Source organism: Falco biarmicus, chromosome 6 (assembly GCF_023638135.1).
Source record: "Falco biarmicus isolate bFalBia1 chromosome 6, bFalBia1.pri, whole genome shotgun sequence".
Classification (NCBI taxonomy): domain Eukaryota; kingdom Metazoa; phylum Chordata; class Aves; order Falconiformes; family Falconidae; genus Falco; species Falco biarmicus.
In genome coordinates, this window is record NC_079293.1 from 12993994 (window position 1) to 13021152 (window position 27159).

The 27159-nt window shown below is 36.7% G+C and overlaps 1 protein-coding gene across 4 annotated transcripts in view; it reads right to left on the bottom strand.

Moving 5' to 3' along the window:
• Positions 1-27159, bottom strand: part of COL19A1 (collagen type XIX alpha 1 chain) — a 203154-nt gene that overhangs the window by 45260 nt on the left and 130735 nt on the right. For all 4 annotated transcript variants that reach the window (XM_056343496.1, XM_056343495.1, XM_056343499.1 and 1 more), the window contains 15 exons: positions 26032-26085; positions 17074-17127; positions 12542-12604; positions 11798-11842; positions 10826-10861; positions 9887-9922; positions 9739-9792; positions 8481-8534; positions 6318-6371; positions 5004-5093; positions 4581-4625; positions 4399-4476; positions 3050-3085; positions 2889-2942; positions 2747-2800 (listed from right to left, as the gene is read on the bottom strand). In XM_056343496.1, the coding sequence (XP_056199471.1) occupies positions 2747-2800; positions 2889-2942; positions 3050-3085; positions 4399-4476; positions 4581-4625; positions 5004-5093; positions 6318-6371; positions 8481-8534; positions 9739-9792; positions 9887-9922; positions 10826-10861; positions 11798-11842; positions 12542-12604; positions 17074-17127; positions 26032-26085 (807 nt within the window). The remainder of the gene's footprint in view (positions 1-2746; positions 2801-2888; positions 2943-3049; positions 3086-4398; positions 4477-4580; positions 4626-5003; positions 5094-6317; positions 6372-8480; positions 8535-9738; positions 9793-9886; positions 9923-10825; positions 10862-11797; positions 11843-12541; positions 12605-17073; positions 17128-26031; positions 26086-27159) is intronic.

The window sequence follows — 27159 nt, forward strand, 5'->3', positions numbered from 1 at the left end:
TGCACAAAAGTAATCTGCACATAGACAACATCACCTGCTCTTAAAAACCAGTAACAAGGCTTAAAACCAACCACCACATCCCTACAGAGCCCGACTTTTCATCCTCCTTGTGAAAACATTTTACAGATAGGCAGACTATTACCATGTCACCTGTTGGCCTTTCTGCTGGACTACACAAGTGTAATTTCCCCAGTTTTTCCTCTTTTCTAATGTTCTTATTCTAGTTGCAATATCATTTTATGGTACAGGTCCCCAAACCTTCAGTGTGAAAGGGTCCTAGCATACAGCTGCAAGGGCACACCAGGTATGAGGGCAAGCCTACTGCATTTGTGCCATACAGTTTGTCTGCTCTGTAGGTATAGCAAATTCAGCCTAACTGCACACATACTGTAGAGTCATTGCTGTGTATGCTGTCTGGGTAAGCGTATGACACATGCTGGTCTTTTGAAAATGTTAAAATGGCCTTAATTCTCTGGACTCACTCCTGCTTGATACATCTTCCTTTTAAAATGTTCTCTTCAGAAAGAAGAGTATTTCAAGAGAGCAAAGGGAAATAACTCTCCTTTTAGTAAGTTTTACCATGTAGACCTGTGTTTAACACTGGCATCAGATTTTTTACTCACATTTAGTTTACAGTGCACTGTGCCTTCTAGACTTATTCTACTTGTTAAGCACTTTATGCTCATCTATCTTGAGTTTAAACTTGTTGACTTCAGACTATCTCTGATTTTCAAGTTTTTATTATATCTTTAAAAAGCTAGCAGTCTTTCCCAGCCTAATTGCAGAGTTTATATCTACTTATCCTAAGAAAATTGCATCACTGACAAGAACAGGGCATGGGAGAGACCTCTCCTTCCAAGTTTGACAGTAATCTACCGATAGACTCTCATATCCATGTTTTTTTGATAAGCATTAACTATATGGCAATTACTTCGAGATCATTTCTTGCTTGTTTACAAAAACCTCATGAGGACAGTCTCAAAATTTTATTGAAGCCAGGTGTATAACATGATTGTTTCCTTGTCTTTCCCAAGACAGTTAACCTTCCAAAGGCAGAAATCCAATCTATTCTGCTACTGGTTCTTAACAAAATTACTTGATCGTGTGTTTCCACTTTAGCATTCATATCACTGGTACTTAGAATTTTTTTTTTTTATTTAATATCTTTCTTGCAATCAAAATTTTATTCAACTGACCTATTATACTCTAGTTCCTCTTGCATCCACCTTTTACTGCGTTTTCTGTTAGCATCTCCCCCTCAATGCTGCATCTCTCTTACAGACTGCTTTGGTTCACTTTGAGCAAATTACACCAGATATTCATGCTGTATCTAAAACCTCTAATTATTTTTTTCAATTAACTTATTTAGATTTCATTTTATGTATTCTCTGAAAAGCAATTTCTTTCAGTAGACAGTGAAAAGCCACTGAATTATTCAGCTTTCCCTGCACAATCTGTAATTTGATCTCCATGATTATTAAATAATAGACTTTACTGGTCTTTAAAATAATTTTATTCACAGTGCTTTTTTCTTGTTGTTTTTATATCCATTCCTAACTGAAGCTCATTTCATATCTCAGTCTTTGTGACTCTCTGACTTGAATGCTACCTTCATACTCAATACCAGTGACAGATCTGCTCTTATGTACTGATTTAAGGCCTTTGCAGAACTACTGATACTCTTAAGTGTCTCTTAAGTACTGGACCAGTTCACTAATGCAGGAAAACCAAAGAACCAACCGATCAGAATCACTATCCTAGTCACTGCTAATCAACAGTGCATACGTGCCAGCTAGTTCCCAGGCTCTTCGGAGAAAGCTGACGATCTTCTCCAAGATGAAATCTTTGTGTGATTTTGGGGCTAGTTTATCCCTTGATAGGCTCCTTGTTGTCAATCCTCAGGCTTGCTGGTGGACTGCCTGCACCTCTACCATCAAGTGTTCAACCGAAAGCATGATATATTTTACTGCCTAATGCATTCCTGTGGCAGCTCTGAAGCATTTCTTGTCTCAGGCTATCAGCAGTCTGCAGGTAAGTTTGGGAAACTCTGCCTAAGATTTGCATTGCTGGACACTTGGAGATAGACCTCACTCGTAAGAAGTGATGCAGGTCTCTGAATCTGAGGAGTATGTGCAATGGTCAGGTATGTGAAGAATTGCTAGTTTAAGGGATGAATGGACTGAGATTGCTGAGATAGTCAGTGAAAAAGTCAAATTCATGCCTTGGTAAGTAGCAGAGATTTTGCTAAAGAACATAATACAGTTCAAATGTTAGGTTTTGTAATTTTTATTTTCCTTTGTTTTGATGTCTCAAATGATTACTGATATCACTGTGTTTCCCTGTTCTTTTGAAAACCGTGCCATTGACCAAAATCTCTTGGGAAATATCAAATCCTATAAAACCCAATAGGATCACAGGTGAGTTTAACAATTTTTTTAATCTTTGGTTTCGGTTTGCTTCTTCCAACAATCTACAGATTTTTATTTATTTTATTTCTATTATTATATTTTATTTCTATCAAACAACCACTCAGGAAATTCAGAAAACTGAATTGCTGTCAATAAAAGCCTCTGTAAGCATTTGTTTCTAAAGAGAAATTTGCCTTCTTAAAGTTCTGAGGTTGGGACGTAATAGTGAAAAACAAAATTAATCAATTGGACTTCTAGTCTTGCTAGGTTATCTCACCTCCTTTAAATTTAAAATATTTGCACCAAAGCAAATGCACAAGCTTTCTATGTATACATACAGGATCACCTGGAGGACCTGGCAGTCCTGGCTTTCCATCTCTTCCTGGAGTGCCCTAGAGACAAATGTAAAATGTCATGGCCTGAAATCACTGGCAAGAGACACATTACGTTTTGCTGTGTATATAGACAACTGTCACTTACATTAATACCAGGGGTACCTGGTGTTCCTGGTAATCCTGGGGGTCCCCTAGGGCCCTAAGAGCAGGCAAGGTCATTTAGGATGTCAGAGTATTTTTCATTTACTGCAAACATCTTAAACTAAATTAATGTTTTCTATATTAAAGAGAAAACTTATATCCTACCTGCACACCTGCTGATCCTGTTGGACCCATGGGACCCTGCAAGAAAACTCCAAATAATCAGTAGTTACACTTTTTGGGATAAGGGTGATGAACTTCATAAAGATAATACTGCACGTGGTATATTGGTGCAGTTCGCATTGCAAGAAAGACTTGCTCTAAGGTTTGGCTTTAAATACAAATCTAGTTTTGGCAAAATTAGAGAATTCAAGATTTTGCAGAGGCCCATTTTCAAGAGCAAATAATACCAAAGAATAATGAGCTGTGGTGAAACTTGCTATTTAGCTAAAATATTCCTAAGAAAAGCTGATATGCAGCTGAATAAAACCAAAATAGATTATTTATATATAAATGGCTAATTTTTGAAATTCAGGTTTGAAAACATTTTAACTGAATTAATTATTTGCAAGGATTATTATTTCAGATTAAGACCTCAGTATGAATCTCTAGTCACCTTTCTCAAACATTTTCTTTCTGTACCTGAGTCCTGTCAACAAACTGAAATGTATCAGCTGACTATATTGGTTTGGACTGCAGAGAGATTGCCCTACTCACCAGAGTAGAACTCACGTAACAACGCGTACCACCTATCATCTACACCATCAATATCATTGGTTTTTTTACTGAACACTCTGAAGTCACTGCAGATGGCTTTATTTAAAGGCAATAGAAAGAACGAACCCTGGGAAACAAGCTGAATAACTGACAGTTATTGCTACACAAGTTACTTAGTACGAATGCTCTAGATAAACTGCATCAGCTTGCTTCACGTTTGAATTTAAACTGCACAGAAATGGGTGAAGCAAGCTGTGCAAAATCGGGACTTTCCTGTTTGCTGGCATAGTACCTGGCGCTGTAAGGTTCTCGTCTATAAGCAGTAGATCTAAGCTTGTAATCAGCAGTCATCAGAAATGCAAAAGCTAGGAGCTGATGCAAAGCCTTCCACATCTCTTCCATGTGTCTCTGCCTTTGACAGTGCCAGCACGGATCTCAAAATGCCATCTCTACATAATGTCGAGTATACCTCTTCTCTTGTATCACTACTCGGGCTGGAATTTGCCAACAGCTGCAAATAGTTGCTGCTTAGAAACAGCCACAGAAGATGCCTCAACACCATTGCTAGGAGGAAGCTCATCTGTAATGTAGCTATTGATTCCTTCAGTTCCCCAAGGCTTCCCACTGCCCGCTTAGCACTAGATCTTTCTGGGTCTGGAGAAAGGGAAAGGTGCTGAGTTGGGAATCCAGTCAGGAGAGAGTTCATGGCGTGGCTTTTTACTATGCTTTGTTTACTTGTTGCAGTGTCTCAGCGATGCGCAGTTAAAAGTCCAGATTCTGGGCACTGGTATACTTACTGGTGATCCCTGAATGCCTATTCCAGGGGGCCCCATCTCCCCAGGTGCGCCTTGTACACCAGGTAGCCCTCTTTCTCCCTGAGAAGGGTACAAGGCTTTCGGTTACAACAGGTCTGAAAATGTAAACTAGCACATTATCCCTTTTTTCTTTTTAAGAAACAAAAGTAATATATTTTTTATACCTTTGGTCCCCGTGGACCTGGGTTTCCAGGAATACCAGTGGGACCCTAAAAAAAAAACAAAAAAAACAACCAAAAACAACCAAACAAAAAACCAGGAAAAAACCCAAATTATGTTTTGAAATCAAAGAGACTAGCTGAATTTTATTGCTAAAATTAGTCAGCGTTTATAAATAAACTACAATAGATTTACATATGCCTTCCCTGTTAATACCACTGTCATTAGGAGCATGTGTGAGCCTTGCACTATTTCTAGACTATATTTTAGTGCACTTATGACACCAGTATAACATATATTTCAATTTTGAAATAACATAAAAAAACGCCCAACTTGTTCTCATTTCTTTCATTGCACAATGACAATTCTTTAACAGTTGTCCCTACAAGAAATGAAGTAATAAAAGCCTTTTCAGATTATGGACTTACTGGTGTTCCAGGCAGACTTGGTCCAGGAGGCCCCACATCACCCTTTGGACCTGGATGTCCAGGTGGTCCCATAATCCCACCAGGGTCCCCCTATAAAATAAATCTGAATCACTAATTGAAATGTCAGAATTTTTGCTTATGAAAAAAAATCTAATTATTATCAAGGTTATTCTAGAATGTGCCAGTACTTTGAGAAGAAATAGAGAAGATACTCCCCCCCAAGTATTTTCCTTTAAAAAAGTTGCAGAAGAGGAGGGCATGTGGACATAACCACTAATAACCACTAGCGTTCTCTCAGTTTTCCATGCTTGCAGTGCATCTGATCTACACTTCTTTGTACCCAGGCCCCTAATATGCAGGCTGTCATTAAGCCCTGCTAACTAAATCATAGTAGCAGCTTCAAACTCACTCCCTCCAGCTATCTATCCCTAGTGCTAAAACCCTGGTCTTCACTGTATTCCTGTTTACACTTCTATTTCTTACTTCAGTGCATTCAGCGTCTCTTGCTCTGCATCTCTACAACTCCTCCTGCTTACACAGGTGGATTTGTGCCTTTTATTATGCTGTTCTCTTGTCTTTTTCATGCTCCTGCATCATTCTCTGTGATTCTTCTGAATCCACCACTTCCTATTTTGTAAGATGAGTACATTTTTGTCATTGTTCCATAGCAATTTTCTTCTCCTATCTTTTCGTCAGCCTGCTTCTTCAAATTATTAATGGATTTTACTAGTTTCCCTTGTACCCCACAATGTATTAATACCATAACACATTACATAGCTCACAATATGCCTGTATGTCCTCTTTTCTCCCCTTCTCTATATTCAACATATACACACATACCATTTTTAACTCTTGCTGATGTAGCTGAATTTAAACTAATGCAAAACACAAAGCCATAAAGAGATCCCAGCCTTGGCTCACATCTGAAGACAGTATAGCTGCCCCAGTGCCAAGATGAGTATGTCTGACTGACGTGGGATTTTACACCTTAGTCTGGTTAAGACACTACACTGAAGAGGCTGTTCTGTGGTCAGGACCTGAACTGATATTTCTACACTGCACATCTTCAATGTAAGACCCCAATCCAGCCTCCTTAAAATACTATTTAAATTAGGAATCTAAAGATCAACTGGATTCCCAAATTGGCCTGCAGCATCTCCAAGGAGCACAAAGCAGGTTGCTGCTTGTACATTTTAAAATCAATTCATAAAGCAGCCACTCAGATGCACTACAAAAAGATGGAAGGTTACTTCAGAGACGACAGTCTCATATGCTCTAACATATCAAACGTAATTAAAGCCACTTAAAACATACCTTCTCTCCTTTAACTCCCGGGTTTCCTGGTACCCCGTGCTCTCCTGGTAATCCCTGTAATCAATAAAAAGTTAACTGTACATTTTTATACCTATTCCCTGAAAGATCATCTAAAGTTACAGATGAAAATGAGTTTTCACTGGATTATTTACTGTGTATTAGTATTGACCTGAAACGCTGAAGATTATGAGTTAATGAATGCTTCTTTGATCAAATACATGAATCATTTTTCTTTAAGTTGAAATGTAATAATGACAATTATTTTCTGGACCCTAACAGGGAAGAACCTCTGGACCCTAAACAGGCAGAGACTGACAGGTTTATTTCTTCAATTTCAAAATAATTCCAAGTCTTGAAAATCAATCATTTTTTCAAGGAAGTTGGTAGCAGGTACAAAGTTGGGTCTTAAGTAAGTGTCTCATCTTTTTTGCCTATGAAGGGCTGCATGTTTTCCTACACTACTTAATTACTCAAATTTGTATCTTAAAAGGTTCAATGAATTCCTACTCCTGCACATTACTTAATCCACTGAATTTCTTTAAAATGTTTTAGAAATTTAATGGACAGTCAAATATTTCAAGCAAAATAAATATATTCCATCCTTTCTTTTGTCTAAACCTTCTCTTTCACATTTTGATTTCACTTCAGTACTTTCGCTTGCCTTTTTCATGAAGGATTTGACATAAATGCAGAGAAATGAAACAGATTAAAATCCAAACAGAAACTATTTAAATTATAGGGAAAGTTAAATTGTGTTCTTTTACTACACTGTAACAAATTCAGAAAACTTCTTCCATAACTCTTCAATGCTATTCAACCAACAACTCTATCAAGCATTTTATTAATACCTGTAATTTCCACATAAAATCTAAGTACAATACTTCAAATGGAATGGAAAACAAACTTTCTAAGAAAACGACAAAGAAACAGATATTGTTTGTATCTTTCTTCACAGTGTAAAACACAGTTCTGTGAACACTGATGTATGAAGGATGAGAACATTTTCATGCCAGCAGTGAAGGTTCAACAGTGACGGTTAATACACTTCTTTTGGGTACCCTCACCCCTCGGCTCTTACCATCTAAACAGTCTACGTGCAGAAGCACAGCAGGTGATCGATCAGCCTCCACACTGGTGAGTCTGTCTCATGTCTCTTTATTAATGGGAGAGCTTGGGATGTGCCACTTTTAATTAGTCCAGGTGCTATCAAAATTTAAAAGCAGCCCTTACTGTTGCATCTAACAAGTAGTAGGCTTCTGCTTGAGAGTTCACCAGTTCAGGTTTTGACATTCTTACATGGACAAACACGTATTATCTGCCACTTGTCAGTGTTCACAAATCAAGCTATTTTTCACCTATGGCAACTATATAATGGCTTTAGGTACTTTATGACTGTCAGTAAGCCTCTGCACAATTAAATTGGCATATCAATCAACAATCATAAGAATAATCTCTCATTCTACTTTCTGTAGAAGTACTTTGGTAATTTAATCTATTGGACAGTAATTAAAAAAGGAGTTTTCTATTAAATTCTTTCCAACCAATACTTCTACTCTGCCTAAAGATTTTAATATTGTCTCTAGTTTTAACAGAATTATGTCTTACTCTGAATATGAGTTTTACTCATGAATCTGACCTAATTTTAAAATAATACATTTTTTTTATTATTATTCTGTTCACCTTATTAATCTTTACCTTTTTACAGGCAGGGAAACAATTCAGAATAATACAAAACCATAGATGGAAATAAGGAAAGCCATGTGTTTAAATCCTTGGGGTACTCTTAATTTCCCTGTTTCTTCTCATTTTGCTTCACACACACTGTCCTTTCCAGCTCACGATGTAACATTACTAAAACTTTGCTAGATTTTTTTAATTTTCACCTAGTCCTGTGAGATAAGAATAATTTTTGTAGAGCTAATTATCTGTGCATCAGACAAATTAGTATCATTTTTACTTCTTCAGATGGCAACGCAAAGACAAAAAGAACACAAGCAAATGGCAAAACTCTAACCCGAGACATCCCATACTATTGTGCTTCAACCCAATTGCTATAGTAGCAGCCACAAAAAGAGCACTATGGTAACTTCTGTGGTACTGCTTCACTGGCTAATTGTTCGCACACCACGCTTCTACAGCTTGGTGAAACTGCACAATACATACAACTTCTCCTGGCAGTCCCCTGGGTCCAACAGGTCCCGGAGGTCCTTGCAGTCCCTGTGAAACAATACATGCACAGTCAATATACCTGTTGTAATTGGGTGCAAACTGTTGAAAGATTAAAACATGTGGCATTAAGAATTATCTTCTACATGGAGCAAGAAGTACAAAGTTTGCTCATTCTCCCTGAATCTAATGTTTAGTCCAATAAATCTTTGGGACTGATATGTACAAAATTCAAAGTCTGCATACAAAGCAAATACAAGTAAATACAAAGGCACTACCTAAAGGGAAAGACAAAACAAAAGGAGTAAATCAAGATTTTCTCTCCCAAGGGTCAGAGCTAGAAGTGATTTTTCAACTATGTGATAGGTGTTCCTTCTCTTTTTTGAATAGATCTCATCAAAAGGACTCCAGAGCACTGAAAGAAAAGGGGATTGAGATGTACAGATAAAAGGACGACCTAGTGCAAACCCTAATGATGGTTTGGATCTCTGTGAGCCTCTTCAGGAAGGCATACAGTGTGAAGGTGATCTAGATTTCCACTGCAGTAACAGCAATTATTTCAGTAGCTCCTCCTACCAAGGAAAGACATTAGCCTCCAAAGAGCGGGGTAAGGAGTTAGAGTGGAGGTTCAGTTTTAAGATTGCAGTTTTGTGGACCCTATAGCTGTGTCTATTTCCCCTGGGACTTCTTTTGATGATCTAAGGAACCTGAGTACTATTGTATCCAACACGAATAGTGTTGGGTAGAGGTTACATTTTCACAGTTTCCAATTTAACCTTTATTTGATACAATTCAAGGCATCATGAGAGATTCTCAAGAACATTTGTGCTTCATTTATTTTCTTCAAAGCAAAGCAATGACTACTTTGACATTACCTGCAGTCTCAAAAGATTAAACATAGGAACTGCTAATGTACTGGCAGTGGTTCCTCCTTGCCTCACTGATGGATAAAGAGAATACACCCAACGACTGGTGGATTTGAAATTACAAAGCGGGTGCTCATATTCTTGAGTAGTCAAATAACATTTGAGATCTGCATAAATATACCTTGTGGAGTGATGCTGAGACCAGCAAGAATTTTATGAACAGCAGAACAGCCATGATCAATGCACAAACTTTCAATGTAAACAATTTGCATTCTCTGCCCTTTAGTACTAACTAAAGAGTTGCTAAAGAGTTGCTGGCATTCACAGTCCTCTTATATAACAGCACGGAATGTAATGGTTGTTAAGTACCACAAAAATAACTAACCTACCTTTGATCCTGGATTTCCAATAAGACCAGGTGGTCCAGGGTCTCCTGTTTCACCCTAATGATATTGTTTGAGAAAATAAAAAATCCAAACTTACTGTTATGTCTCCCAGTATCAGCTATGTACACAGTGTGTACAAGTCAAAAAATACCTTATCTCCTTTTGATCCCTCCATTCCAGCTTCTCCCTGAAAATAGCAAGTACAACCATAAGAAGTTAAACTTGAACTATGACCAACTAAGAGTTTAATTTTCTACCTTGAAATATTATAATACAGTTTGCAAACTTGAAAAATATTGAGAAAGCATTAAAGAATTTCTGATGCCTTGTACAAATTCTGAATGTCATTCGCCTTTCAAACTTGTTCTGTTTGCAGGTTTTCCTAGTGTTTTAAGGAAAAAATGTTTGAAACTCCACATTTGCTTACGGGCTTCTCCAGTCTAAAGCCTGTTCTTCAGCACTAAATGTCAACTGGTGACATATTGATGTCCAAAACCACACATTATTACAGTATGTCTTATTTTGGCTATTTTAATATGTTAATCACAAGTAGCTGAGCAACCTTCAGTTTTGTATTAAACAGCATAAATAGCATTTGTCAAATGTCATAAGAGAGGACAATAGTTAATTAAAAATAAGCAACAGATGTAAACAGACTCTTACAGAACAAGTGTTCTGAAAATATCCCCTCAAAACCCCCAAAACTATGCACACATGAAATGTCTATAAGAAAACTGCCTGATGTTAAAAGCTGCACTGGAAACTGGTAAAATAATTAAAATAATATAGTATAACCCACATATAATTTTGTGAAACAATTGAAAGAACCTTCAGGGAACAAAACCCCCATGTACTTTGAACTCAGTTCATGGACTGTATCAACTACAGAAATGCTGAGGAACAGGGCATCTCTGTTCTTTATTTATAACCTGTATGAACCTGATGCAGGTGTAAGACTATAACAACATATATGCTATCACACATAATCGCTGAATCTAATGGAAGTGTACAAAGAAAAGAATTACAGGATGAGTACAGTATGGAGATCATATCAAATCACATCATGAGTTCAAAACACAGCTGTACTTACTGGATCTCCTTTTTCCCCTTTTTCAGAAGGCTCTCCCTATGGAAACATAGGGAAGAGGTTAACACAGATTTACTTCAAATAGTAAATGGTACATACATCTGGTTTTGGTGAAAAGTGCTTGAAAAAAAAAATTAAACCTACATAAAATGTAAGTATATGGACTACAAAAGGGATGTAGAAAATCATCCTTACTTGAGGGATAATTTTGGTTTAATGACAAGACCATGACATGCACAGTCCTTTCAAGCAGAAGCACAGGGGAGGTTCAGGATCATGAACTAAAAAGAGTGATGCTGTGTACAAATCTGGCAAACTCTCAAACACATGTGCTTTATAACACACAAAATCATGAATCTCTTCATATCTACAGGGTAAGAAAAGTTTCTGCCTGCATGAAAACTGTTTATACAAAGAAACCAACTGGAAGCCTAACAGCTGAATAGCAAAATGCCTGTTATTCAGTGGATGAAGAACTGGGTACATCACACGTTCCTAGAAAAATACAATACACACCTATTCCCCAGTAACACCTCCCACTGAGTCTCTCTGGAAATCTGAAGCTTAATCTAAAAGATATTAACTTAGGAAGTGTATGTATAAATTTTAAAAATTTAAAGACTCCTGTTTTTTCATATAGACATTGAAGATCACATTTGTAACTTGAAAAAGTACGAATGGTGTTTAATTTGTGAGGCAATCACTGGTCACAAGCTTTTAAACTGATATTCAGTAAAAGTCTGAATGTGTTTAAAGTTAAGGACTTTAACTTTCCTTTTCTAAGGGAAATTTACGTGCATACTCTCTCAAGGAGGGGCTTGAGTAAGTTAAGGACATTCAGAGACTACAGTTTTTCCTATTCCCAAATGTATTTTTCTTGATTCTGAGTGTATTTTCCAGGATTTGATTCATAATCAGTATATTCAGCCACCTTCTAGTATCACACATAAGCACAGAAGTAAGAAAATAATTTACCTTTTCTCCTTTTGAGCCAGTTATTCCCAGTTCTCCTTTTTGACCCTTTTGACAAAATAAATTATGTTTAAAACCTTTTATATTACAACAAATGCAAATTAATTTAAATTATTGCTTTCTACAGGAGATCTGCAGGCTTATCAATAAGAAATATTGTCAATCTCATCACACATCCAGAGCACTTGACTCTCTTCTTCAAAGTCTGAAAGACATCCAGTTGTTAAAAATTCATTCCGGTGTTTAAACAGGACAGAAGCTTATAAACAATATACTGTCGTATGGTGTGGATTCAGAATTTGACCTCCATGTCATTTTTAGAGGCTGACTATAGGTATATTTCATCTAGCAAGTCCTATTGTTACAGAGAAATAGATCTAAATAGTCATGATTCACTATTAAAAATATTTTCTGAATTTCCACATTTTTTACAGTATTTTCCCCCTAACCAGCAGGCCAATTCATTTGACTTCTCTTCAGAGAGCATTAAAGAAACCACACATAACTCTTTTGGCATTTTCCCTTTCTGGTTATCATGTATTACAGGAGAAAGGCTCACGTGCTGCACCTGCGGGATAGTATGATGAGCTGGATATTGGACTACACAGATCAGAGTCAGTCATACCTAAATCTGTATTCCTTCAAAGACCGTTGTGATAAATCAAATAAAAGGTATTGTGTTAAGGGTGGCAGAGTCAGGTTAGATTGGCATTTTGAAATTTCTCCAAATTAATCCAAAGTGCTTACAGTGTCTCCCTTCTGGCCTTTAGGTCCAGGGGTCCCAAGTAATTCCAGTAGTCTTGTATCACTCTAGGAAGAAATATCACCACAAAGATCAGAGAACAGAACGTCACTATTTATTTACAGTAACGATTTATTTATCATAACAATTTAATGTATTTTACCAGTATGTAAACTCAGAAGTTCTAATTTACTACTAGAAAGGGATACTAAATGGCTATGCAGCACATCTAAGTAATGTACTGAAGCAATACCTCCTTTATCATGCATTCATAGTCCAGTCAGACTAGGAGAAGATTAACAAAAGCATAAAAAGGAAATGTCTATGCTGAATATTGCTATGCAAATTTGTGGGTTTTTTCCTTAACTCAATGCAAAGAACACATTTTTATGCTCATTATTACAGTACAATTCTCAAGTATGTCAGAAAAGAAAAATAAAAAACACTTCTGTGACAAAAATACTTTTTACTTTCGAGCAGCGTGAAAAATAAATTAGAACTAATTTAAAGTCTAGTACAGTAGTGAGAAGGAGAGGACATGAATGTCATCAACAGGCTCCTCATACTGCTCCTCAAAGAAAACAGATTTAGGGACCAAGGGTTCAGGTTGTACACTTTCTCAGGTATTATTGCACTGCATCTATTTACTCTTCTGTACAAGTTAAAGACACAATGAAACACGAAGCAAACTGTTTCCTTTTCACAAAGCCAGGCTCAGACTACCTAAGGGGAACATGTTTTCTTTTAACAAAGGAAAAAGCAACAAAACCAATGACCCTGAAAAATGAGCTTGAGTCTGGACCTAAGGGGTCCAAATCCTAGAACACCTGCCACTGGGTAGAATGAGAAACCTGAGCAAGCCAGCTCCCCTTGCCACGTTCCAGTTTCCATATCTCTAAAACGGGAAAACATTGTGACAAATAAAAGTGCCATTTACATGCCATTAATCTTTTAAAAAGTTGATAACTGATTATAACCTGAATAAAACTCATAATTATTTTAGAAATGTTAAGGTCCTCAAGGATCTTCTTCAGTGTTTAGGGTTTGTAACACTGTTACTACCCTAATTATTAAAATTATTAAAATTGGCTCCAGAGCAAGAGGTAGATACTCAGAGAAGGGAGCCCGAGTATTGCTGAAGGAGTTGACTACTGCTTGACTGAATCTAGGTGCCTGCTATTATAACTATACTGTAAGTAACGATTTATTGTGTCATGCATTTCTTTCACATACATGGAGGGGAAAAAAAAGTGTATTAGACCAAATAATTACTTTTATGCTCTTTGCATATTTATCGGTCATTTGCTCTTTACAAAAAGTGTAAGTAAAATATGCCGAAGAAAAAGACCTTAGAAAAGTAATAATGAATTATTCAAGAATAATCTTTAATTATTATGAATTATGATTTTGAAACATTTCCTGAGCAGACTGTGATGTAGTTTCAATTGCTTTGTGTTGTGGCTTCATTTTTATTTTTACATGTTGGAGAACATTTTAGATTAAACCGATCTATATGCCCTTTCCACATACGTTTAGAAGCAGGTTTGATTGAGGTGAACTTAGATATATCTATGTATGGAAAACTGGTAAGTAAAAAAGATGACAAGCAGAGGCCCTGAAAGCCCAGGGGAAGGATGGTAACAGTGACCTGAGAGTGTATAAACACAAATCATGAGACATCATTTACCAGTCGCTGAAGGAACGTAACATACAAAGCAGGGCAGAGCCAGTTTCTCGGCATAACAAAGAGAAAAAAATGCATGTATTGAATACATGCAAAACATCTCATTTATGCTCAAAGTGCAAAAGACGTAACAAGGAGCAGTATAAAAATAGTCACACGCCTTCCAAAAACAGGCACAAAGGAAGAACAACGAGGGAAGAAATGCTCCAGCACTGTCTCCTGCCCTATTAAGGATCAATACTACTATTTATCCTCAGCAGGTTCCCCTCACCTTCATTAAAGACAGACTGCTGATCTTGGTTTGCCATCAAGCACAATTTGCTGCTGCAGTCAGCAATTGTATTTATAGTGCTCTCTTCCATTGTATGCACGGATCAAGTAAATTATGCTTTTAAAGACTTGCACTCCAGCCTCCTTACATGATAAGGTGATTGATACTGAGCCAGAAAAAGCTTGGTTGCAACAAATTATTTAAATACATTGTGCAAGTACAACTACTTATTGATACCACACAGAAATCAGAAGAATCACAAATAATCTGTTAAGAAAGAGAAAATATAGAGGAAAACACATTATTAGTTATGATGGGTCTTAAGATCTTTCTCACTGATGCCCCACATTTCTTGGTAGCAGTTTCTCATGATTCCTAGAAACAGCAATGCAAAGAAGCCATGCTAATATCCTCAGAAGAAAAAGATATTGAAGTCTCTATAGCAACAAAAATGTGGTCACAATTTAAAAACTTTAAAAAAATCCAAATGAAAGAAGACCTTGAGAACAAGCATAAAATGGTGGGAGATGCCAATACTGTTTCCTGTGGTTTAAGGAATCTCAAAAACCTCAGAATATCACTGAAATATCATCTTAAAAATGCAAATGATTGAGGTACATTACAAATTATACACTGGAACGTGAAAGATTGCTTGATACCTCCAAGGTGCAGTGAACAAAATCAGCACTCATCAGCCTATGTAATGGGGGGTGGGTGGGGGTGGGGGGAGAAAGTTACTGGTGCATACATCTGCCTACATAAATAATCAATGGCAAAGCACACAAGCTGTTCTTGTCTTTGATGACTTCTGATGTCTTTGTCTTGTCCTTGATGGGAATATCAATTCCTGTCATAAAATGTATGGAAACTCATGTTTCCTGTAGCAGTTGGAGACTTAAGTTGACTCTAGGAAGATCTGAACACATAGTTACTGAAAGCTTGCGTATTTGAATCAGAAAGTCATCTCCTCACTCATCTGAAACCAGAGCATTTCCTTGTTGAACAGTTAATTGATCATTACAGAGTCGTTAAAACCTTCAAACCAGACAGGTGAAGGAAGAAGACAATTGATAAGCTGTATAGGATTTAAAATATGATTAATTTATAGACACGGAGCAGCTGGTCTACGTTTTTCCCAAAATACTGTTAATTAGGAAACATAAGAAACCTTAGGAATTCTTAGAGCCTCACAATGATAAAAAACATGATTTTTGGAGACAGGTGCTTCTCAGTTCCTGAAGATCACGACTGTTTGCATTTCCTTCTGCAGAATTAACTTTAAAGGGACCATCAGGGTAAAAGAGATTAATAGTCTGGAGGTGGGGAATGAGTTACAATAAATATGGTAGTGATAGAGGAAACAGGGCTGGTATCAACGCAAGCTGTCTTTGGCAGGAAAAAGAAACTGGTAAGAAAATGAAAGGTATAAAATCCAAGTATAGAAAACTTCAATACATACATATGAAAAGGCAAACCAAAACTAGAAACTAAGTCTCCAGGTATGAAAATGTCTTCATCCAGGACAGCATATAAAAAATTGCCTTAATTCCTGATGCATGTTCCAAGGTGATATATTGATTTGGAATGGATTAAAAATCAGAGAAATCACTTCAGTGATAAAAGCAACTGGAAAGATACATTTGACATGAGTTTTGCTTCAGAATCACTGTTCAAAAAATTATTTTAGTACCCATCTGGATACATGATATAAGAAAAATATCCTAAATTCACCTGCTCTTTATAGTTACGCATTTTAATATTGAATGAAATGGATGTCTTCCAGGTTTGACTTGCATCACGTGAAGTGTGAAACACACAGTAAACTTTATATTAAGCAAATATTTCTGTAATGGTGCTTCATCAGTCTTTGAATGAAATAAGATTTTCTAATCAGGTAAGTTACATACTCACTTTGCTATCAATTAGGAAAACTTGTGTGATCTTTGAATTACAATCCCTTACAATGACAGACGCTGCCACCGCTTAAATGATTTGAAAAATCTGTGGTAAGAATTTTAAAGCTCCGTCACATGGAACGCTGTCCTATGCAATTTTAACTCTTTTCTATATAGCGCTTGTAGCTGCAAGAGGTTCTAAAATTAAGACAAGATTTTTATTAGTTTATACTACAAACATCAGGGCAATTCTCATGGATTGCCAGCAGATCTTTTACAATTCTGCCTTCTCGTCTTTCTATTCTACTCTTGGGATCATAACAGAATAGCTCAAGAAAGAAGAAATGGCAAGTATGGTTTAGAGCAATTAGGTTTACAAATGGGGACCTGGTGCTTTACGCTAACAGCTAGGTGGTCCACCCACCTCTTTTTATGAGTTATACCAGGCAAAATATATGTGAATAGAGGATGGATGGGAGGTGAGGCACACAGCAGCGGGACAGGTGACACAGTAGGTATGTGACTGGAGTGTGGACTGAGCCTGCGCAGGATGCAGAAAGGGGACAGGGAAGGATCTACCTTTTGAATTAGCTTGGAATGTGGTTCACAGGGATCAAAGCTGTGGTCATTTCTACTTTAGATACTTTTAAAGCATAAACACACACGACCTACATCAAATCTCCATACCTCATTATAGTGCTTGTTCAATGAATCCAGAATTCCTTTTAGTCCAGAAGGACCCTATATGGAAAACATGCATCAGAAGGTCATTTTAAGTTAACTAATATTATGTTTACATACCTATATTCAAAGAGCAGTGGTCATGTAAAAGGGTTTAGATTTTATTTGATTATACAGTAGATTATTTTCTGTAAGTTCATTATACATTTATCAGGCACAGAGGAGGAGAGTCAGTTTCTAAATCCCAGAATTTTGAAAGCTGGCAACCTTTTGGAGTGAATCAGTCTGTCAGAGAAGGCAGGGGTGACATCCATATCAATTTGGCTACAAATCCCTTCTGGTATGAGCAGCATCTTTTCTCTGCAGCATTTTAAAACTCTTCCCAATAACACAAAGCACAATTTTTGATGTAGAAGCAGCTCCTAGTGTGAGTAAACAGCTAGATTTTTAACTTTGAGTACAGAAAATGAGGAATGCCAGAGTTCTCCAAAAGACCAACTTCCTAGTTTTATCAGCATTGCAAGTTTATACTTAAGTACACACCTTTCATCAAGAATTTCAACAACAGAGAAGGAACTCCCTACACAAATGCAGGCTTCGGATGGACAGATTAAAAACCATGTGCTTGGGAAAAAGAAAACATTTTTAGACATAATCTGCCCTAAACCAGGCCCTCAATGAGATTTTTAAGTGCTGTAAATCAGGGTAGAACACAAAAAATTTGTTCAAGATCTTATGAACTAAAACTAAGTTAAATATTACAAATTACCAGAGTATCCCTCTTTAAGCTGAAATTTTCGTATCATGCAATATTACTATATACTCAATTAAGTCACTTGGTCTGAATGACCTGCATTTAACAAAGACAGAGCACAAAGGCAATTCTCCTCCTCTGGGGCTTTTTATATTTACAGACAATTTATCCTCTGCAGCTTCTGTGTTAGTGGGGAAAATGTAGCTGGCATACATGCACCCTGAAGATTGCTTTCGGAAATTGAATTCTATTCAGTTTTGAAAAGTGTTGTTCCTCAAAAAAAATGGAGGTTGTTTATCAGTCAGAGATGTTCTGTCAGAGATTAGTCAGCATTTTTATTGCACATTTTAATTTTGTATCAGGTCTTTATTAATTGTTTTATGTGCACTGTTATTATACATACATCACACTTATGACAGAAATATTCTGCACTGTAACAAGAAAACAGCTTTATACTCTTTCAGAATAAGAATATATTGAAAATTTCTACCATTTTCATGCTAAAGGACCTGTAAAACTAATACAGGAAGTCACAGATCAAAATCACTTCTCACCCAAGTTACCAATTAGTCAAGATGAAAATACTGTTGTTTTCAATTGATTAAGACTTTTGTACCAGAACTGCTGTCAAATTCGCAGCAGTACAGCAGCAAGACTCCAAAGTATTGCTAGAAAAACTGAAAAACCTTCTATCCACTGATTTCAGCTCAGGATCCAAGGACAATACTGAAATGCTACATATTCTGGGTCAATATAAGCTAAGCAACCAGTTGTTATATTTTTTGAAGGAATACATCAACTGTTTACTACTTCAGAATTTTTGCTGTATAAATCATCAGGCAATTCAGGGAAAAAGATGATGCGATTTTGTCACAACCACCATCCCTCACAGCTGATAATTTCACATGTGTATAGAAGACGGCTAATATCCCCTGGTATCTTTTGGCTGCTATGTAGTCATATTTTGACGTGTTCTGACAAAGCATTTAAATGAGGTAGGCCATGTTTTGCATTCTGACAGCAAACCCTTCTCTGGCAAGATGCGTCTGCTCTGTAGGAGTGCACAGAATGGCAGAACCACAGTTTGCCCACACGTAAAAGATGATTCTGTGAAACTCTGATGGCTCTCCTTAGCAGTAAAGGTACTTCCCTTGAGGTACTGAACTTGAAAAAGATGAGAAACAGAAGAGTGATTTTGATTTTGTTGGTTTGATAACTAGGCTACTTCCTTGGGGAAAAAATTTTCCATCTGATGGAAATTAACTAACAAAAGAGAGGCAATCACAAAGTTCCCATGGATTGTGAAGGCATAAAAACCTAGAAAGATGGGAAAGCCAAATTAAAGTCAGATAGGCAAAAGTTATTAAAACTGAAGGACAAATAAGTAAGACCTGGCAGAACATTACTGCAGCATCCCAGAACAAGCCAGGTGTGTTCTGAGACATCACCACTAAGTGATGAAATATGATCCTATGTATTTTACTGTGATTACATTCTAACAGAAAGACAGCAGTACTTAAATACTAGGGGACATCAGGAAGATTGGAAGCCACATGAAAAATCACAGGTGCCTTACTCCCTCTTTGTTCCCTAACACTGGAAGAGATACAAGGCCATAATTTTTCCCATTCATTTTATTTTTGAAGTGAATTGTCACTTCAAATTTACATTGAAAAATAATATATATTGTCACAATGTTTTGACTGAGGTGCTCACTCAACTCTGATTTCTGAAGTTAATGGCGGAATTTTTACTTCAATATCCACATTAAAGACGGCAATCCAGAATTGGGACTTAACTGTGATGACACTGCCTACTTACTAGACATCTTAACTTCAATGCTGTAATCTTGCAGTGTCAAATCCTTGAATCCAGAATCCTAGGAGGATTCTGTAATCCTGCAAGCAGTCAAAAAAAAAAAAAAGTATTAAAAAGAATTTATTCTCCCTTCTCATTTGCCACCACGTTTCCTTTACTGTTTCTACAAATGAAACTGCTGCAACCACACCTGTGCTGTACCTGCCACCAACCCCAACCCCTCAGATATTCATACATCAAATAAATAATTTTTGACAAAACGGAAAGCCTTTGTCACAGTTTTGAAAAAAACCCAGACATAAAACCTCACAAAAACCCCAGAACTGTCTCGTGACTAAGGCAGTCAAGGGGAACTTAAGGCATTTGGGTTGAATTCTTGACTATGCCACAGCCTTTCTGTTACAAGAGCTAAACCACCTCTCTGGTTTTGGTCTTTCCATTTTCAAATATTGAAATAAATTTAATAATTTAACTTTTCCATCATTCTTTTTTTTTTTTTTTAAATAATGAATAAACCCCAAGTGTACAACAACAGATAATATTTTTGTTCAAGGGTATTTTCCTAAACTCTAGTCACTTTCTTTCCTTCCACACTGTTTCTCTCCACTAGTATAGCTGCACAGTCCACCCTGAAGTCACTACAGACAAAAAAAGAACCGATAAGACTGGTTTGCAAGAGGAGAAGCAGTATAACTTCAGGAGTTCAAGAACTGTTGTACAGGCAGTTTCTAGGTTTTGAATGACAAGTTTGCACATCTGCCACTTTGAAGCTCACCTGAGTGAGGTTTCCTTTTTCTTTTTTAATATCAAATTGTGTAATTGAGAGAAGTGAAGCACACAGAGTACAGTTGTATGAATAAGAAAAGAACTGAAAATGTGTCCTGATGGTTTTCCAAAATCACAAACAGGTTTCAGATGTTATTTCTATAGACAAGGCAGGAACAGAAACACAGGTGCTTAAAGAGAAATAGCTCCAAACTGTGAAGTTACTGGGTTTTATAATATATTTTTCTCTCTTAACTTTTATAGTTAGTCTGCATCTCTGTAAAGGTGAGACTGCCAAAGAAATCTACCCAATCTCACAGTCCATGCAGCAAAAAATGTGTAACAAGTAAATTACACTGGTTGCATCTCAAGAACAGGCCATTTTGGAGAACATTGCACTGCATGTAACTCAGTGTAATCACTTCATCCATCTATTTCAGATCTGTGCCTGCCCATTAAAATAAAATACTGTTTTTCTGATTACTATAAAGTAAAAAATCATGAAACTCATCACTGCAGATGTGCAATATTGTATAACTATTCCAAAGAGCAAATGGAAAGATGATGAAGGCATGATGTCTGCCACAACAGAATACATTAAATAATTTACATTTTTATATGAATTTAAAAAATTTAAATGCATAGAAACAAGCAATATGACCAACTTGCCAGCCATTCCTGTCCTACCATGTAATAATTTCCAATACTCTTCTAAAAAGCAGCTGAAAGTCCAGGAATACCAGAAATGCTACTGACAATTTTAACTTATCATTACTTTAATTTTCTGTTTATTGTAAGTAACTGATAACATTAATTCACTTCCAAAGTATTGGTAGGGGAATGACAGTATTTCTGAGGCAGAGGAAATGAGATTTCCAAGGCAAACTGCTGCCTACTTAAGATAACTCGTTCGGTGGCACTAACATACATACTGAAAAACAAGACCAAAAGAGTATGGAATTAAATAAAGAAATCCAAGTAGTCTGTGAACTTCTCCACTGCCTCACATGCAACACAGAAAAAAGTTAAACCCTACTTTAAGACTGTAAGGAGTAACACAAAGCTAATCTTCTAAGCAAAAGTAGTTGTGAAGATAAAAGATATGAAGTTCAGCCCCTCGCAAAGGTAAATGGTGAACTGAATGATAAGCTTCAAGGGCTAGAGCAATTGTGAAATAAATCTATTCTGATTGCAAAAAATAACTTTGGATGTGCTGGTAGAAAACAGCAGGTTTAAGAGGATGAATAACCATGATGGCTGCTTACTAGCCTGTGATTTAGCGGACCCAAATCTTCTTTCCCATTTCTGCCACAGACAGCTTCTTGGACAAGATGGTACTTGGCCAAATCAGGTAGCCTTCATGTTTTGTACCTTTAAAAAAACATTGTTGATAACAATTCCCTTCTTGCAAACAGCAACAATGAGCAGAAGTCATACTTGGACTCACCCCAAAAAACGCTGTTATACTGATGGAAGTCTGTAGCACAACTCAAGCTCAGCACTCTTTTTATTTAAAAAATAATAAAAATAATAAAAAAAATATATATATGATGTCCCACTAAAATAGGAACTATTGAAAAATGGAACTCCTTCAGTCATAACAGTTCCAGTACAGATGAAGAAAACTGGGACAGAAAAGATAAAGTTAATCCTTAATGGAGAAACCAGTAAGACATCTTTTCTGTCCTCTAGCCTACCTATGCAAATAGAAATACATGGCTGCTGATTCATGTAAAACAAAACACAAAAAACACTCCACTCTGCCAACTCCAAAACCTCCCACAACTGACCATAATATGTAAAACAGTGCCAGACACCATGCAGCTATTTTCTAAGCAGGACACATAGAAAAATAAATTATTTCCTCTTAACAGAACTCAACATAAAACCAGGCAGGTAATAAATTACAACCCAAGACCAGAAAAGCATTTTGCCTAAGTGAAGACTGAAGCACTGGGCCTGTACATCCTTAGGCCAGCAACATGTAAATACTGAGTTCAGACACCCTCCATACATTCGCTTTTAAGTACCAAAAAAACCCTGTGCAGGAACTAGAAAGCCAATTCACTATATGTATGTAAAATAAACTATGGTCTGCTGGTAATCCCTGCTGCATTGCTAAGTCTTTTTTTTTTTCTTCTACTTTTTTTTGTTAGGCTTTATGGCAGAAGAAAGCTATCAGTTCAGTTCTGCAGTCAGAACAAAATGTTGTACTGTACTTACAACATCACAGCATCCTACTCTCAGTATTTCTTTTTGTTTCATAAAATCAGCATTTCAATTTCAGTGAAGAGCCATGCCGAGCAGGCTAACACAGAAGAGACAGCATCTCTTTCAAAAGACTTTGGAAGAAAATGCAAGCAAGAAAACGGTATAAAATACATTTTAAGGGTACAGCGATTTTGATTTCACAATCGTAATTTTCAGAATGCTTCTGAGAGTGAAATGAATAGTGTATTTAACAGAAGCTTTAAAAAGCTCTCTAGGCTCTTCAAAAATGGGGGAAGGGATGGAAAAGCACTAGAGGGAGCTGGTGTTCTACTTAACCCGTTTGCGTTCCTTGTTTTCAGCACAAATTGTTACCCACTGGAGTGAGACAAGTGTGAGCACACATCTCAGCTCCCCAGTATTGAAATAACAGAGCAGTACTCAAAAACAACATCAGACAGCCAGGATGTAAACCATGAATTCTGAACCAGAAGGGAATAGCAGAACCCTTTAGAAGTCTGTAACATTTTAAAAACTTTAAAAAAATATTTAAAGGAGGAAAATCTAGGTAGGCATGCAGAAATATTTTTTATAACCCATCAATAAAAATCCTCATTGGCTCCTTGCCTTTTGTGGGCACAGGTTTTGCTCCAAAGGGAAAAAAAAAAAGACATAAAAAAGATAAGGGAAAAATGATACAAAAGAAAGGATACCTGGAAGAAGTAACATGGAAAATCCCACTTTAACTGAGTAGTTTCATCACCAGTTGCCAATCAATCTCAATTTCTGACACTTCTACAGGTTTTTAACCAAAGATGTGCAGATGAGGTTAAGGGACTAGAAACTCACTTTTACTGGGAAAAAAAATCCTCAGAAATCAGGTTAGGTTGAGGAAAAAAAAAAAAAAAAAGAGGTATTGAGAAACGCTTAGAAAAATCTTACATGCTGCCGTGCAACAAGCAGGTAAAAAAATATTATTTTAATCAATCAAAACTCACCACTTAGTCATGCCCAATTTAAAGCCCCTTTAATTGTTTGCAATGTGGCCTCATAAACCCTCTCTGCACACACTTTTTTGAGGATGTCCTTTATACCAAATCCCCTGAGTATTGTATCCTGTTCAGGACTTCTTCCTCTGGGAGGCAGAACTTTCCTTCTCACAGGAGAACACTGAACACTTGGCTGTTCTAGTATCTAAATTAGATACTTAACATCATGGCATAAACTGATGAATAAATTAGGTAAGTTTATTAATTTCAAAAATGCCGTGTGTACTGTAGCTACCCTAACAACTAATGATTGAACTTCCTTTTTCTCAAATCCAAATTTCACATTCTTCCAGAATATCAACCAAACTCCAAACTTTTGCTGGGGAGGCTTTTTACATTTTCAGTCAATCTGTTAAGGATTTTTTACCCTGCATATGCCAAACTGACGATAGCAACCCCCCTGTGGGTGTGATAGTTCTGTTGCACTTTGGAAAGGCCAAAGTAAAGGCTGACAATACATCCATTTGCATGAGGAAGCTGCCACCACTTACTACTAGAAGGGGTAACTAGAAGCACCATATAGCAAAATTTAATATGCTTTGAGGCTTGAAAAAGAGAGGAGGAACGATGGATCATGTTAAGGTCTTTTTGGTATGCACAAGCTGTAGCACTTTAAGCATGGGGATACTACCAATGCACATTAGCAGGCCTTACTCCTTTTAGACTATGCTATTTCTATGCGTTACGTTCTCAGTCTTGGAAGAGGAACACAAGATGCTGGTGTAGCTATATACGAAGTAAGAACTGCATCATGATAGTTAACACCAGAAACATACACTTTTAACCAATATTTAGGCCATGACTGCTTGAGGAACACTTTTCTGATATGCAGTGCTAGGCTCAAGTACTTATACAAGGCTTTTTGTACAGATGCTGCCATGCTGACAAACTAAAACTTCCATTTGATGTAAGAAAATCTGAAATAGGTCTCAGTAATCTAAGTGTAATTTAGGTTCCACTCAAGATTTCTGTACGTCTGTCAAGGATCACACATCTTCACGGGCCTGACCCACTTGCAGATCTAGGATGGCAGAAATCTGTAATGGAGAAATAGCTTTTCACTGGCTCACAAAAAGCTTACATTAGGTCTAACACTGACCTCTGCTATGGTTTGCTTTTTTTTTTTTAAGGTTATTTTTGGCATTTATATTAAGAAAGATTCTGCATCACTCCTTTCCTCTGTTTGGACTCCCACAATCTGCAGCACCATTTCAGCATTAGGAAGCCCAAACTGTACAAAAGACTCAAATAAGCAAGGCTTCAATATGACTATAAGTAGAGGAAGGGATTTAAAACTATTTAGTTTTATGTGGATAAATGAACTCCATCATCAGCTCCTCTTTCTGAACACATTTTGCAAGGAAAAGGGGGAGAAAGATTATAAAATGTATGCATTTTTATTTTTAGATGAGTGTAAATGACATTTATTTCATTTCAGTCATTGTATTTCATGCAGCAGTGCATTATTCTCTTCTCTATGAATGAGTTTTCCCTTGCAGTGAGGTTGATTAATTTGATATGAATCAAATGTTCTGATGCATAAACTACTAGTCTTCATCTATTTCAGGTAAGCAGAAAAATCCTTGTTTGATATTAAGAATGTAAATCAGCAGAAGTTTACTTAATCCACAAACAAAGAGCCGTTTCATATTTGTGCACAACATTTTTACAATAAAGCATATAGGGAATTTTACAGATACGACCAAGTCTCCCTCTATCAAAGGATAGACTAATACACCTCCATGCCTGACTTCAAATTTGAAATCATGTCTCTCTTAAAAAAGAATAAAAAAATTAAAATCCCAAAACTCTTAGATCTGAGCTAAACCATTTAGTTCATCATATTACAAATCCTTTCAGAGAATAATGTATTTCTTAATCTTTTTAATTCTTCAGTAAACTCATTGAACTACAGCTGAGTGCTCATTCCAGTGCTGGGTGTAATCCTCCCCACCATTCAGACAGTTGGCACATGCTTCACACACTCCTTCATCTTTCAAATTATCCCTCTGAGACAGAAATTATCCCATCTTCTACAGAGCATCACGCATTTTGCAAAGTGAATGAATGCACAGTATTCACATTTAGCACACATGGCCAGTCCTTCTTTGAAATGCCAGACAATTTCTGCTTCCTCTGCTGAAGTTTGCATCTTGCTCTTTCCCTCCGGTGTAGTCCCTCATACTTGTTGACCCAGTCCTTTTATCTTTGCTGTATCAAAAGGCTAGCAATAGCAGCTATTTGGTATAGCAGAGTACACACAGACCAGTTGTTTTCAACTATAATTATGATCAGGTAATCTGCTATGAAAATGCTAACAGCGCTTCAGGATAGAATGAAAATTTCCCATTCCCCTTGTTAGTTACTCACAGGAGGTCCTGGTGGCCCTGGTTTTCCTGGGAGGCCTGGTTTGCCTCGTCTTCCCTGGAAACAAAAAAGAATATACATTTATAAATGCTACAGCTAGTGATTGGTTTGGAATCAGAATTTGTTTTAAGGAAAGATTTATAGCCTTGCTTATTAGCAAAAAAATTACAAATCTACCCAAAACGAATACTCTGTATCAGTCACTGCAACATTACCTAATTTGAGTGCTTTTAGGATTGTTTTAAATAATTGTGACAAACTATATTTGCATCACTGTAACTTTTACTGTCAGATTTTAAAGCTAGGTGAGTGCACATTGATAGGGCTATAAACAGAGCATCTTGATGAGATGTAAAGAAATTATATTTTACCTGAATATACCATAGCTTGGGATGTTAAACTGTGCTGCAGTAGCCACCCTGACCTGCACAGTAAGTAGGTATGTGCAATATAACCCAATCAACAAATACCAATGCCCTTCTTCTCCAGGATATGATAACAAGCAGAAAAGTCAGAGATTTATTTGCAAAAACAATTCACCTTCCTCGTGCAATTACTACCATCTTTGTATATAAAGCACATATAAAATAATTTCCATTAGAATTTAAGGTCCATAAAAGTCTGTTTAGGTTAATGGGAGACTTTCCACTTGAATTCTAAAAAAAACACCATGCACATGTGACTATTACTATTTTTTAACATAGAACTTGATTGAACCACTGCTGTTACCACATATGCTTTTTTTTTTTTTTTTTAGGAAGATCTACATAAAAATGGAAGTAATTTACGGTAATTTACATCTTTATTGCCAAGTTGAAATCTGATGCACATTTCTTAGAAACAACAGCTGAGAATTACTAGTATCTACGTGTGATGGTAAAAAAAAAAAATGTATTATATCCATTAAGACTAAATTTTCCCCTTGCATATGGCAAATACAAATTAACAAAAAGCATGAAGGGCATTTATTGGTGAAAACTTGGCTTAAGAAGTTAAAAAATGAAAATTTGCTGACAGCTCACCATTAACACATAGGGGTATTTCTGTAAGCTTTGGTCCCTACTTCTAAGCCTGCTTCTGTGTTTTATTAAATGATGATCTCATACAAACTGCAGAAGTAATCTAAGGAAC